Here is a 16,278-nt window from a genome sequence, read left to right on the forward strand (position 1 = left end):
TTTTACTTGATTTGTCGGGAGCTTTGAACCCAAACTCTGCATTAACATGGTAATCCTCCTTTATATGGAGAAGATTACATAAAATTTAAACTTTGCATGCCTACCTTGAAAATTGAATGTCCTGATTATTAGTCAAACTGCTGAAAGACGGGATTTACCGAACAACCCATTTGAGTTTTGGTTTATTACTGTGAAATTTATTCACAAGGTCACTCTGTTGTCTGAGACATATATTCTCTATGGGATTGGAATTGTGTCCTTATTTGATTAGTAATAGGCTAGATGGTCCTGTTCTACAGTTGGACTAAGTACTATCTATTAATACCTTCGGTTAATGGAACTCTTGCAGCTACAAATACCCATTTCCTTTGTCAGGTAATGTAACTGTGGTCAATGGAATCAGAGGCTGCTTCTGACTTCCGAGTCCCCACGGATAATATGTTACTAGCAAGGTATACCCCAATTAAAAGAAAATGTTAAGTCCAATCTTATAATTATTTTGGTTGAAAACTTTCCCATCAGTGAAGGGTTGTTTTCAAGGTGAAATGAACTTATATTGTTTCAACCAGGATAACTTACAGGGAAAAGATCCAGTTATTTATTATCACTAAAAGTACTGGATGTTGGGTATACGAACAATGTCCCACATTGATTAGAAGTGATTGAAGTGGGAAGGATCATGGGTATATAAGGATGAACAAATATCTCCATTGGAATGAGGCCTTTTGGGGTAAAGCCCAAAAACAAACCCATAAGGGCTTAGGCCCAAATTGGACAATATCATACCATTGTGGAGATATGTGGTGTCTTGAGACCCAACAAGTGGTATCGGAGCCAAGTTCGAGGTTACCCAAGTGGATGAATCCTCGGAATGTCGAAACAAAGATGGTGAGCCCCCGTAAGCCTGTGGATGAGCTCGGTTAAACAGGCGGTGTGCTCCGGATTCTTCATGGACGTGTCTTGCCTACCAACACGGTGAAGAGGAGTTGACCTGGGATGGAGCAAGCTCTCGAGACCGGTGGTGCTACCATGTAAGGCGTGAGCCACCAACGCATTGAAGCGGAGAATCCTGGTTGGTAGAGAGGGGAGAATCCTGTGGATGGTTTGAGGGGAGGCTCGATGGTCCTTTGTTCGAGGGGAGGATTGTTGGGTATACGAACAATGTCCCACATTGATTAGAAGTGATTGAAGTGGGAAGGATCATGGGTATATAAGGATGAACAAATATCTCCATTGGAATGAGGCCTTTTGGGGTAAAGCCCAAAAACAAACCCATAAGGGCTTAGGCCCAAATTGGACAATATCATACCATTGTGGAGATATGTGGTGTCCTGAGACCCAACACTGGATAGTTTCAAAAGAGTCCTGTTTTTCATTTTTTGGCTTTTGATTAACCGAGCATTGTCTTAAGCTCTTCAATGATCAATTGTATCTCACAAATGGAATGTCTTGTAAACATGTTATACATGTTGGCATGTAGCTGTTTTTAATCGCATTTGATCTATTATCAAAGCTGGTATTTGGGTATGAGTCAAAACTACTGGACTTGACTTGGATAATGACTCATCGAGGCCAACGAGTAAGAGTTGATTCCGACTCAGAATACTTTAAAGTTGACTCGAGAAACCCCTAAAAATTTAAAAATATACGAAGTTTCAGAAGTTTTTTTCCCTCACTAAGTTGAAAGTTTGCATCGTCCATAAAATGCAAAATTTCAATAAATTGTCTCGAAGTGCACAGATGATACTCAATACTATAAAGTGACAGGTCTGCTGGTTGTATGCACAAAATGGGGTCAGTTAAACAAGAAAAATGAGTGCTTTTTTGTTATTCTGTGCCTTCATAGAGAGGCTACCAAGTCTAACTCATGAGACAGATGAATCAGACTTGCCAAGTCAATCTGACTTGTGTTTGACTTGCATACTCGTGAGTGAAAAATTGCGAGTAACTCAGGGTTGAGTCGACTTAGAAGAGATAACTCAACTTAGTTTCCTCAAAATGCAGAGTCAAGCACAGGATCAAAATACTCGGAAGAGTCTGGTAAAGCTGATTTGCATCAAGTGATGCGAAAATCTAAATTTGCATCTTGAAAAATCAAAATTATTGATCACTTTTCAATTTATTGTGGAGTTGTATTTGTAGAGTTCTCACATAATCATATTGATATTATTCAAATTTTATGGTGCTTGTACCTTAAGGCCCACCCATGGAGGGAAATGACTACTTGGTTATCAATAATTATATAGAAATGAATGAAATGGAAGCCATAAAAAATTAGAGTAATATTATAAGATGAGTAATCAATGATATAACACTGATAATTTAAATGCAAAAATATTAATATAAGGTGGCTAGCATGACATGGATGGTGGAATACATTTAAATGCAAGACTGTCAATAAAAATGGCTACACGAATTGGTACATTTTAATGGAAGACTTCCAATATAAGGCAGCTAGCATGACGCTAAAAATATAACATAACACAAAAAGGTGCAATCCTTATAAACTGGCTAAGTTGCATGAAATGCAGAAACATGTATTAGTTTTTGAAGCAAGAATGCTTGGAAACATGACCCCACACCTCCCCCAAAAAATTGGTACATTAGGGGAAACATAGTATACAAAAAATGCAAAATCACAAACCATGTCTATATTAACTCTCATAGATGATTACATGACACAAAATTCAAATTTATACTTTATAAATGAGGCTATACATCCAGAATCAGCCTTTATATTTGGTAAATGCAAAATCATATTTTTTTCCGAGGAAAAATCACAATTTTATTCAAAGAACAAAATTACACTTTTGTAGATGTTAAAAAATATTTGATCATACCAACCATGAAATGATTGGTGCCAAAACTATAAAAGAGAAACACAAATAAAAAATACATTTGGGAGCTAAGTGTGAAAGCACTTAGCTACCCTTTTCTGCCCTTCTTTTTCTCCACTTTTCGCCAACCACCATGGTTGGGAGTGGCAGTTATAATAGCTGACTAATTCTTTTCCGCATTCATAGGGACTTCTTTATCTAAATCCGAACTCTCTGATACATGGATTCTTTTGATGCCACCTGTCCCCTTTTCAAGGGAGATCTTTTCATTCTGCTGCATTGGAATTGTGGTTTCTGTTGCTTCATTAATTTTCGAGCTTGGAACGGTAGTTCCTGCATGCCCAACTCCTCCTTCCACTAGTGTTTCTTGTAGATTCCGATCAACAATACTTGTAGAATTCTCCATATTTTCTTCATCCTTTGCTTTGGAGAGATGCTATTCTGAGAATTGCCATCCCTTTAGCTTTTGGGCCTGTTTCTTTTTTTCCTTTTGGCTCTTTCTTTGCCTAAGGATACATGTTTTGTAAATGTCTTGTTTGAAGACAAATATGACATCTAAATGCCATGTTTTCAAAATCTAAAGGATGGGTCCACTGAAAGCTGTTATGAATCAGAAGTATGCGATCAGGTAAACCTTTACTAAGGTCTACCTCTACACAGATCTTGGCAAAAGTAAAAATTCCTTTTATGGCTCTATCCAGATCCAACTTTATAAACTTCCCCAAAGTATTTCCAATTCCTTCTAATACTTTGTGATGCAAAAATGGAGGGGGAGATTATGTAATCTGACCCAAACCGACATTTTGGAAACGACCGGGAACCATGGGGTCATAAAGAGGCCTGCACTACCCCAAAACCATGGACCCTCTTTTTGTTGATTTCTGGTAGCATCAAATGTGCTCTAAGTCTCAAATTTTGCAGGGAGGCTTGGGCACATGTATTCTAAAGAACCCAGAAAGCTTTTTGGCAAATTCCATCCAAAAACAATTTTATTAAAATAATTAATTATTTTTAGTGGGACTCTAAGTCTAAACTTAGGAAAATAAAATAATTAAAAGGTATTAATATAAATTGTGGGTGTAACTTCTAGAAGAAGACAAGGGTCAAGCAAAAATGATCTTAAGTTCCATTGATTAGCTTCTAATTTGGGCCGTTGAATGTCAACAAGGAGATTATTTAAGGAAGCTTGAGGGTCACTTGGAAGACACACAGAGAGTTCACAAGTTCGATTTTATGAAGCTGAGCAACTGCCGGGAGGATTTCAATAGTGAGCTGTGGCAGAGGGGCAGAGAGAGTTTTGGTTGGAGGATCTTCTTCGGAGCCAAGAATACTCAGCAGAGGGGCAGAAAGACACATAGAGGAGGCATCGCAGAGGGCAGAGAGGGTAACGCAGAGCCAAGAAGGGCTCACGCAGGCCCCACGCAGAGCAGCACAACAACTTCTAGTGCAGAGGTTCGTATTTGCTGGAGGAGCTGTCATTTTTGAGTCGGGAGGGCCAGAAAAGGCTCTTGAAGGCAGATTGATTCTTAATTGGGCTGACTCAGGGCCCACGCAGAAGTAGCCGGGGAACTCGCAATTTAGTGTTGATTTTGGGTAGCATCGGATGTGCTCTATCCACGAAATTTGGTGGAGAGGTTGGGGCACATGAGATCTCCAATACACAGAAAGGGTTTGGGCAGATTCTAAACAGATCAGGATATATTAAAATAATTAATATTTTTAATGGAGTCCCTAAGTCTAAACTTAGGGAAAATAAAATATTAATGTGTATTAATATGAATCTGTGTTAGAGTGGTCCAAAAGACACGGATCAAGCCAGATCTAATCTTAGCTGTTGATTAGGACTTAATCTCGGTCGTTAAGATGTCAACATGAAAAGTATAAGAGGAGGCTTGAGGGTCACTTGGAGATACACCAGAGTGATCAGTCATTCTATTCTCTAGAGCGGGGTTTGCTAAGAGAGATAGAATCAGTGATCGGGAGAGCAGCTGAGGGGCATTGAATACAGAGACTTAGAGAGGCAGAGATAGTGCCGGGACAACAACAGAGCAGCGAGAGAGAGAGAGACGCAGCAGCAGCTAGTGCTCACGCAGAGCCACACAGAGGTAGCTAAGTGCTGCGCAGAGCACCAGAGGGACCAATGTAGTTGACGCAGAGGCTTAGAGAGTTGACGCAGGGCCTCCTGGGGTTGACGCATGGCCAGCGCTGGGCTAGGAGAGGCTGACACAGTCCAGATTGGGTAGACGCTGGGGTTTGAGGGGCAGATTGGTGCTGAGTAGCTGCCGGAAGGATTATCCGGGGTTTTAACGAGTAGATTTGTTTGAAACGGAGAGGTATTACTGCGAAGGAAATTCTTTGTTGGGTAGGCCAATTTCAACACCCAGATTGTACTATGATATTGCTTAATAAGAAAACCCTCAGATAACTGCACCGATTTTCCCGCATTGGGTTTTTCCGGGGACATTGGTCCAAAAATAATGGTGTCATGTGGTGTGTTTGTTCTTGTTTCTTTTAGTTGTTGATCTGTAATATGTTGAGCATGCACTGGTGTTTATTTTTAGTATTTACTTTGTAAATAACTTGTTAAAGAAAAATAACAAGTAGGTAGGAATAAATCAAAAAAAGTGCATGAAAGGTTTCTAAACTAAGTAAACTTAGAAACTTCAACATGGTATTAGAGGGTGATTGCAGATCACATGAGGACTAAAAGACATCAGCGAAGCGGAGCAATAACAGCAAAAAACAGTTGTCCCGAGGTGACAAAAGCTGTTTCTAGCAGCGCAGAAGCCAAGAAGTGTGATGCAGAGCCAGCCAGAGCCACGCAGAAGAAGTCGGGAGCTGCACAGAGCCTCAGAGAGGCCAGTGTTGCTGACGCAGAGGGCTAGAGGGCTAACGCAGGGCATCCCAAGGTTGACGCAGACCCATCTAGGGTGACGCAGACCCAGCGTGAGGCAAAGAGGGGCTGACGCAGACCCATCTGGGGTGACGCAGAGAGGGGTTGACGCAGTTCACAGAGAGGCAGTTGCTGGAGTCTAGAAGGCTGCAGAAATATTGCAGAGTGGAGCTGGTGAGGTACTATAGTCAGAACAGTTCCTGACAGAGTAGGGCCAGAGGAGTTGTTACCGAGGGTTTCCAACCGAGGAACCTGGACCAGCAGTGTAGTTGCACAAGACGATCAGTGTGGGGGGCATTTCGACAAGCGACAAAAGGATTTCCAGGAGGGAAATCAAGACTCAGAGGGAGTCTAGAAGAGAACTTCCAGATGGGAAGTAGAGACTCAGAGGAGTTGAACAGAGAACTTCCAGGAGGGAAGTAGAGGAGTGTCATGGCACTACACGGGTAAGAGACCAGGATACACTGGACGGAGCATCGAACTTCGCAGTCTGGAAGGCCAGAATCTTATCAGTGCTTGACAGGAATCGTGTCAAGAACTTTGCCTTGAAGGTTATAGCTATCCTAATTGACCCCAATGATAATGACAAGTACGAAGAGGTGATGGCGAGGGGCAAGTGCATTATCCTTGACAGGGTCAAGGATCATGTGGTACCACATATAGCCAAGAAGGAAACGTCAGTTGAGATGTGGGAGGCTCTCAAGAACCTGTACCAGCATACTTCCGTGCAGAGAAGAATGCTGCTCGAGAACCAGATGAGGTCGCATCAGATGAATAAGGGTCAATCAATTGACACCTTCCTCAGAGGACTGAATGAGATTCGAGACCAATTGACTGCTATAGGAGCGACACCGGATCAAGAGTTTATGGTGAGGACATCCCTGAATGCTGTCTCAGAAGATTGGGAAGTGTTTGTCCAGAGTATCTTGGGCAGAGGGACTCTCCCACCTTGGGACGAGATGTGGGCAGCTCTTCGCCAGGAAGAGATCAGATGGAAGTCGAAGACAGGGAGTAGTGACAAAGGAATAAAGGTCAAGCAGGAGGAGGATGATGTGGCCCTAACATCTGAGGGAAAGCAAGAGAAGCGGAAGAAGAAAGATCTCTCCAAGATCAAGTGCTTCCACTGTGGGGAGATGGGTCATTATGCGACCCAGTGCCCAAGGAAGAAGAGTAAGGGAGAGTCTTCTAAGACTAAGGCAGAACCAGCACGGCCAAAGAAGGAAGTTTTGACAGACGATGACTGTGCCATGAGTGCACACACGCCACTTGAGAGGAAGTGGGGAGACATCGAGCTGGATTCAGGTGGACTACAAGCGATGAGGGGCAGGATCATTGAGGTACCTAGCCTCTTGGATTAGACCTTGCTACGGGAGCCCTGACAAGGAGTAGCAAGATTGGCTGGGTGGGTAGAGACGGATGCAGATGGAGCTGACATCGCGAGGCTAGCAGGCTGCAGCAGTGCGAGAGGCACATGAGTGTTGCATCAGTGCAGGACGACACAGAGAGGTGTGCAACAGTGCGAGATGCAGGAGAGTTGTGGCAACAATGCAGAGGTCAGAGAGGAAACACTTGTCAGCGGCAGAGGGAGCTTCAACATCAGTGGGTGTCTCTAGCCCAACAGGGAGGTCAGTTGGGAGATCAGTTACTTACTTCTCTTTTGACTTAGTTACAGGAGGACCCACAATAAAAACCATTTTCGTCAACGTTTCAAATCCCAACAGGGATCCATCATTAGGACTTCTTGAACTTCACTTTAAATTTTTCGAGTAAAATGATTTCACTCCATGTATCCCCTCCGTATAGGGAAATGATTCTGGATTTTAGACATCTGTGCAGTAACTAAGTTGCAGTGCAGCAGTGGGCAACACGATGCAACATGATGAGAGGAGGTGCAGTGCGGATGCAGTGCTAGGAGAAAGGACCAGCAGCAACACTGATGTAGTGCTGGGAGAAAGGACCAGCAATAGCATGGATGCAGAGGGAGCTGTTATACAGATGCAGCAGCGACAGTGGCAGAACCATGGGCAACAATACAGGATACAACAGCGCAGAGAATGTTGGGCAGGAAGGCCTAGCATTAGCACAGGTACTGATGGCAGATGATCAGAGTAATACTCAGTGAGGAGTATTGCTAGAGCACAATCCTCGCTAAGAGGGAGTGTTGATTTGGGGTAGCATCGGATGTGCTCTGGCCATGAAATTTGGTGGAGAGGTTGGGGCACATGAGATCCCCAATACCCAGAAAGGGTTTGGGAAGATTCTAAACAGATCAGGAGATATTAAAATAATTAATATTTTTAATGGAGTCCCTAAGTCTAAACTTAGAGAAAATAAAATATTAATGTGTATTAATATGAATCTGTGTTAGAGTGGTCCAAAAGACATGGATCAAGCAAGATCTAATCTTAGCCGTTGATTAGGGACTTAATCTCGGCCGTTGAGATGTCAACAGGAAAAGTATAAGAGGAGGCTTGAGGGTCACTTGGAGATACACCAGAGTGATCAGTCATTCTATTCTCTAGAGCGGGTTTGCTAAGAGAGATTGAATCAGTGATCGGGAGAGCATCTGAGGGGCATTGAGTACAGAGAGACAGAGAGGCAAAGATTGTGCTGGTACAGCAGCAGAGCAGCCAGAGAGAGAGACGCAGGAGTAGCGCATGCTCACGCAGGGCCACGCAGAGGCAACTAAGTGCTGCACAGAGCACTAGAGGGGCTAGCGTAGTTAACGCAGAGGCTCAAAGCGTTGACGCAGGGCCTCCTGGGGTTGATGCAGGCCAAGATAGACTGACGTAGGGCCAACACTGGGCTAGGAGAGGCTGACGCAGTCCAGATTGGGCAGATGCTGGGGTTTCAGGGGCAGATTGGTGCTAAGTAGCTGCTGGAAGGATCATCCGGGGTTTCAGCCAGTAGATTTGTCTGAAACAGAGATGTATTACTGCTAAGGAAATTCTCTGTTGGGTAGGCCAGTTTCAACACCCAGATTGTACTCTGATATTGCTTAATAAGAAAACCCTCAGATAGCTACATCGGTTTTCCTGCATTGGGTTTTTCCGGGGACATTGGTCCAAAAATAATGGTGTCATATGGTGTGTTTGTTCTTGTTTCTTTTAGTTGCTGATTTGTAATATGTTGAGCATGCACTGGTGTTTATTTTCAGTATTTACTTTGTAAATAACTTGTTAAAGAAAAATAACAAGTAGGTAGGAATAAATCAGAAAAAGTGCATGAAGGTTTTTTAAACTAAGTAAACTTAGAAACTTCAACATTTAGTTGCCGGATCAGTCGGGATCAACAATGTTGAGTGAGCTATTCTTACCAGTCTTTCTTGCCAAGTAATTTTCTCTGTAACGAGATTGTTGGGAGGGCATCCAGAGTTGTATTCAAAATACTTTTCCATAATAATAAAAACCCTCAGATCTGCTGCACCGGTTTTCTCGCATTGGGTTTTTCTGAGGACATTTGTCCAAAAAATACTGTGTCACTTGTGTGTATCTTTCTCTATTGTTTTGTTCTTGTTTTGGGCAAATTAATTAATTAAGTGAAGGCTGCAGTTGTATTAGCTTCGATATTTGCTGTAGGAAGCAGTAAATAATTTATTTTAGTAATTAACAAATAGGAGAAATTTAATTAGTTGATGCAGTGGTTGATTTGGGTGGGGTTCTCGAATTTCACAATTTGCAGTCTAGGTGGAGAAAACCCACTGATGTAGATCCTATGATTTGGGCTAGAATCCGTTGAATCTGCATATAACTACTCGAGAATGAAAATCGTTGTAAAGTGCATTAACCTCAGGAAGGTTAACTGCCATCGCTGGAACCTAATTCATCTTTTCTATGATGTAGGGTCTTCTAATATTGGGGATTTGACTAGATTTATTTTGTGTCTTAGCCTTTCTATTTACCACATCCTTAAACAAAACTGGTCCCTTAGTGTTATTGGATCTAGGACATTCTCCACGCAACCTTAGGTTTATGATGATAGATGAGTCTTGTTCCATGCCATATTCTTATAGCTGGATGGCATCTTGCATTGATTTCCTTGCAAAAATCAAACTTTGTAGCTTCGTTGGAATTCCCTTTTCTAGGACCTTGTGCTTCAAATCTTGCACTAGATCCCCAACAAAAACCCATATAATAATCGATTTCCCATCAAGGGTTTTCATAAAAACTTGAAAAGATGCCTTCTTTACCAGATCTGATTCGCAGTTATCATTCCCCTCCAATTTTTGAGATTTACCCCCCATCTTTAGAGATTTAAAGGGGACCTAATAAAACTCCCCCAGATCTGTAGAAAGAACAAGTTTTTCTACCAGATCTGAGAAGATAGATTGCAGAACCACAACACAGATCATTTGTGCAGGGTTTTGCCTCCAGAAATTCTCAAGGGACGAACCCCACATTACACGTTTTCGGCTACACAACATGATAAAGGCGTAGACTGCCAACTTTGAATGCGATGCTGACCAAACAAAACTCCACAAAAAAGGATTGGAGTTCTCCTTAACAAGACAAACCCGATCTAGTAACCATCACACACACAACAACCACATATGGAGAGGAAGGGCATTGACATGTCCATTGACAAAAAATTGAATGACATACAACCATTCTTTGCTCCAGAACTTTAGACAATACGTCCTAAACAACAGCCACGTACAATCACACCCAATGCATAGAGCACGAGGAAGGAAGCAACCTCCATGAGCACCAGGATCATACCAACGTTCAGTGACAACAAAGCCTGCAATCAAAGCATGAAACCCTAGTGCTCCTCATTTTTTAACATTTGTATATCTAGTTTTGAAGATTAGGTTCCTAATGCAAAATCACACACACACACACACATATATAATGTCACATTATCTTGAAAGAAAATAAGAATTATACAAATAATTGACATTTTAAAAGGAATCCATGTCTATATTAACTCCCATAGATGATTATATGGTGCAAAATCCAAAATTACACTTTATAAATGAGGCCGCACATCCAAAATCAACCTTTATATATGAGGCTATATGTGTTGAAAATGAAATCAAACATGAGCTAAAGATAAATACAATCACATATCCATCTCATCTTCATCTTCATCAACAAAAATAGAACAAGATTTTTGTTCAGTAGAATTGGAGCTTGGATTGGAGGATGAGGTAGCTCCACTTCCAATTGCATCACTACTAATATTGAGAGCAGCAAGAGAGAGTTCCAAGTTTGTGCACTTTGGGTCCACATCCTAGTCTTTTTAAGGTCCACTGAGTTCCAAGTTTGTGCACTCTGGATCCACATCCCAGTCTTTATGAGGTCCACTTGTATATTCTTCACCCCGACGAGACACAAGGTGTAGGTTTGAATGCACATATACAAGATCCTTAGCCTTTTGTGATTCCAATATGTTGTTCTTCACAGATGAATGAAACCATAGGTGGTCCAATTCCTTTTTGCTGATGAAGAGCTTGCCACTTGTGATAGAATATGAGTGGCAAGGATTTGCAAATATAGACCATTTGCCCCATGACAAGTCCACTATTTGATTCGAAATTGATCTGAATTGATGAATGGGTGTAAGACTTAGTTCTTGCAAGTTTAATCTAGCAATTTATGACGGTTAGTAAACCATGTAAAAGACAATGCAATTGTGATGTGGAATGAAACAAAAGGAAAAAATAATGAAAGGGGAAAAAGGAGAGACTAAGCCGAGGAATGGGAAATGAAAGGTTAGCCTGTTGGCCTTCCCATTACCCCAACTTTCCTTAATTTTTCACGGAGGTTCATTCTCAAAGGGTCTTTTTGGCGAAGGAGAGAAGAAGGAACAACCTTGTAACTGGAGATGGCTGAATGAAAGGTTGAGTTCCCATTCAAACTTGGTTTTCCCATTTGGGTTCCCAGGGTAAATAATGTCTCCATGTGTTTTTTTATTTATCTAACATGTCCATTTTTAATGGTTTCTATGAATATTTTAGTGGTTGTTGTGTTCGTTAGTGAGCTAAGATTTCATTTATCTCTGTAGCATTGGAGTTTTCATTCAAACTTGTAGTAGTTTATGAGTAACTGGATATTCTAACAGCTCTCTTTCCACCACTGTTGTTTAATTTTTGACATTGGATATTATTGGACATTGTTATTTGGCTGTTGCAATCTTGTAGGAGTTTATAATTCGGTTTAATTCTAGCTGTTGGGCAAATTTCTCAGTCCCACAGGCTCAATCTCCCCCTTATTTTGCAATTTCACTTTCCCTTTGAGCCATTAGTCACTACTAGGCAAAGTCATATTCCTTTTAGTGAATCCTTGTTCCCTGGGCAACTCTATACACATCAAGGATAATTCCTCACTCCTTGGGGGCAATTTTATACACAATTGGGTCAATTTCTCACTCCTTGGGTGGCTGTATATACAACAAGGACAATTCCTCATTCCTTGGGCAACTCTAAACATGATTGGGACGTTTCCCAATTGCCTGGGATGATTCCCCACTTACCTGGGACATTTTCCACTTGCCTGGGATGTTTTTAACTTTTTCAATTGCCTAGGATGTTTTCCCACTTACCTAGTGCGTTTTCCACTTGCTTGGGGCATTTTTCCAATTGGTTGTGTCATTTCCCACATGCTTGAACGACTTCACATCTTTCCTTGGGTGAATTTACATTGTCAGTCGATTTCACTACATTGCTGAACTATCTTGTTGAGAGGAATTTGGTGGGTACTTGTAAGGCATTCTTTTTCCCATATCAAAAGGCTATTTTTTAGCAAGGAGACATATATAGGAGTTCCACTACTATAGAAGGTTGAGAGGGGTAGGCAAGCTCCTTATTATTTTGACGATTCCTTACTATTGTGGGAAACAACCCTGGATCTAGCAACAAGGAAGTTGGAACAATTAACATGGAAGATGCTACAAAAACAAATACAATTTTCTCTTTATTAATGGTAAATCTAGTGGAGCCACGTAAGGAACTCACTAAAAATCCTACATCTAAAAATGAGCATTGAGAAGCTTGATTTTTAATTGCAATTTCAAGAGCAGTTTCTTCCAGTGTATATAATATCGCCGAGATATCGCCGATTTTCGTAAATATCGCAATATTTTCGGGGAGACGAAATATCGCCGAGAAAATATCGCGATATTTTGTCTCCCCGAAAATATCGCGATATTTCCGAAATATCGGCGATATTTCGGGAAAATATCGCGCGACGATGCAAAAAATCGCCCGGAGACAGTGAAAAATTGCCACGCGGCTATAAAAGTCCGATTTTGTTTTTTTTTCAATCATTTTCATTTCTGATTGCTGGAGAAGGAAGGGGAGAGCTATGTGCTTGCTGCCAAGGAGGGTTTGAGCGTTGAATAGCTATTATCGCCACCAACAACGAAGATTTTGTTGATCTAAGCTTGAAGAACAGTGAGACAATTTCATTTCTTCCATTAACAGGTATGTTCAAATAAACCCCTATGTTAATGAATTTTTTGTTAGTTTTAGGATTATTTTTGCTTGCCTATTTGCCTACAATCATTTTGCTTGTTTTTTTTCCATTTGCTATGATTTTCATGCCCATGAGCAAATGCAAGGGTTTTAACTTTTCTCCATATTTGGAGAGCAAACTCCATGTTTTTTTTTAACTTTCAAATACACCCTCTTATTGTCATTTATGGTTTTTCATTGAATTCACATTGCAAAATTGCAAATAATGTAGCAAAAAAACTATTTTGTAAAATGATGTGGTTATTACTTATTAAGTTATTAATTCCAATTGTTTTTTTTGGTGCCCTAGGTTTGAATTACCCACTACAAAATTCAAATATGCCAAAAGCCTTGGACCCATTTTGGGAGTATGGGAACCGTGATGGTGGGACAAATCGGGCATATCTTACATGCAAATTGTGTGGGACCAGGATGACAAGAGGGGTTACACGACTGAAATACCATTTGGCTAGACTTAGAGGACATGATGTTGGGATTTGTACAGTTTCTAGTCCGAAGCTTATACAAAAAGCTCTTGAGGCAATTGATGAAAAAGATAGAAAGAAGGAAGAGACAGAAAGAAACAAGGCTGAACGTGCAGGTAGATCTTTCGGGATATCTTCTCCTGATTTTGATGTTGAGGGTAGTGGGAGGGGCTCCACAGCTGGCACATCATCACCTGCTATTGCTAGTGCGAGGTCATCATTTTTTTTTCCACGAATAGGACATGGATCACAACCTGGCATAAAATCGCTTGTTAAAAAAGAAGAAGAAGCAAGAAGCAGATAGAGTCATGGGGAGGTGTATTTTCTGGAGCGACTTACCTCTCAGCATCACCAAAACCAATCCATTTTGGCAGCCAATGTGTGATGCTATCGCTGTTGTGGGCCCAGGGTACAAAAGTGCTACATATGAGGAGTTGCGGGGGTCAATTCTTCAAGCAGAAAAGCAGGACATCAACTCTAGATTGTTGGAGTTGAAAAAAACATGGGAAGTTACTGGATGCACAGTGATGTCTGATGGTTGGACAGATAGGAAGGTTAGGACCCTTCTAAATTTCTTGGTACATTGTCCTAAAGGTACCATGTTTATTAAATCGTTGGACGCATCAAAACATATCAAAGATGCAACAACGATATGTGAATTGTTAGATGGGTTCATTTGGGAGATTGGTGTGCAAAATGTGGTGCAAGTCATAACAGACAATGCAGCGAATTATGTGTCTGCCGGCAAGATGCTTATGGAGAGGCATCACACATTGTTCTGGACTCCATGTGTAGCACATTGTCTCGATTTGTTGCTTGAGGATATGGGGAAACTCTCCTTCATCAAGGAGGCGGTTGATATGGCTAGAAGCGTCCCCAAGTTTATTTATAACCATGCTTTTGTTCTTAGCCTCATGAGGAGGTTCACTAGAAACAAGGAGTTGCGGCGTCATGTGATCACACGTTTTGCCACAAACTTTATTACTCTTCAGTCCTTGCTTCGATGTCAGTGCGAGTTGAAGCAAATGTTTGTGTCTGATGACTGGTGTAATTGTAGATACAACAAGAGACAGGACGGGAAAGCCATTGCAAAAATGGTGTACTCTGAGACGTTTTGGCGTGGAGTAGAAGAAGCATGCTCAGTTAGTGAACCTATAGTAAAGGTTCTTAGATTGGTAGATGGGGAGAAGCCTGCAATGGCTTATTTGTATGAGGGCATGGATAGGGCCAAGGAGGCCATTCGTTCTTATTATGCAGACAAGGGTTCTATTGGCCTTGATAGGCAGATGATGTTATGGGATGTGATTGATAGTCGGTGGACAGGGATGCTTCATCGACCCATTCATGCAGCAACACTCTTCCTCAACCCCGCATTTTCATACAAATGTGGCTTTGATTTTGATGGCGAGGTGATGGAAGGGCTCCATTCTTATATTCATAGGATGGTACCTGATCCTGAGCTTCGTAGCAAAATCAATCGCGAGATACAGTATTATCGAGATTGTGTTGGCCTATTTGGCTTTGATGATGCTATTAGGGAAAGGACCCTCTTCATGCCACGTAAGTGACAAGTCATTACTCATTAGAAATTAGAATTTTCAATTTAGAATTTCCTTACTTATAATTCTATTTTTTTAAAATTCAATTATGTAACTTTTATTTGAAAGTTTAATTATGTTTTAAGTTTTTGAATTTTTTATTTCTTTATTTTGTTGTAGATATTTGGTGGCGAAGCTATGGTGCAAGGGCACCAAATTTGCAAAAATTGGCCATACGAATCTTGAGTCAAACATGTAGCTCTTCAGGGTGTGAGCGCAATTGGAGTGTATTTGAGAAAATACACGCAAAAAAGCGCAACAGGTATAACTTTGAGCTCCAACCTTCAGTTGAGCAATTACACTTATTGTAATTTTTAATTTTTAATTTATGACCTTCAAGTGTCAAGAGTCAAGAGTCAAGACTCATTAGTTTTTTTGACACTCTTACAGGTTGGAGTTCGCACGCCTCAATGATTTAGTGTATGTGCATTACAACATCCGACTTCGAGTGAGGCAAATAGAAGCACCAATGGATCCAGATGCCATTTCCTTAGACAATATTGATGTATTGTCTCAGTGGAGGGTGGAGTCTGAGGAGCCCATCTTGGAGGAGTCACCTTCATGGTTAGAGCCAGATGATCCATTAGAACAGGGGTAGCAAGAGGAGGACTCGAAGGAGGAGCAGCACTCAGAGGAGGAGCAAGAGGAGGAGGAGGAGGAGGAGGAGGACACTGTGGGAGCATCAACATCAACACCATCTGCTATAGATATAGGAGAGCACAACTCCATACCTAGCACTCATTATTTGACATTAGGTGCAGAGGCAGGGTCAGGGCCTTCTACTACTAGGGGCAGGCCTGGCAAACAACCCATCATGTTTTCCCGTAAAAGGGGGAGAGGGAAGTGATTTCAGCAAGATAGCTACTAGTTTTATTTGTTATGCTACATATAACTCATGATGATGAGATACTTTTATATATGTGATGTTATTTTGTATTGGTTCTCCACATTTGAGTCCTTGAATGGACAATTATCAGGGATCAACATGATTTGGTATCGCCTTTGATGTATC

The 16,278-nt window shown here is 41.3% G+C and overlaps 2 protein-coding genes across 5 annotated transcripts in view; both read left to right on the plus strand.

Annotated features, from left to right (window-relative positions):
• The window catches only part of LOC149143919 (protein OVEREXPRESSOR OF CATIONIC PEROXIDASE 3-like), a 130,827-nt gene that overhangs the window by 536 nt on the left and 114,013 nt on the right, over positions 1-16,278 (plus strand). The window lies entirely within an intron of this gene.
• Positions 394-15,910, plus strand: LOC149143920 (uncharacterized). Its single transcript, XM_089448614.1, has 4 exons — positions 394-452; positions 570-622; positions 15,387-15,528; positions 15,657-15,910. Exons 1-4 carry the CDS (start codon positions 394-396, stop codon positions 15,862-15,864), a joined length of 462 nt encoding a protein of 153 aa, XP_089304740.1. The 3' UTR covers positions 15,865-15,910.

Source organism: Pinus tabuliformis, chromosome X (assembly GCF_031772625.1).
Source record: "Pinus tabuliformis cultivar Carrire ecotype Pingquan chromosome X, CPIR1, whole genome shotgun sequence".
Classification (NCBI taxonomy): Eukaryota; Viridiplantae; Streptophyta; class Pinopsida; order Pinales; family Pinaceae; genus Pinus; species Pinus tabuliformis.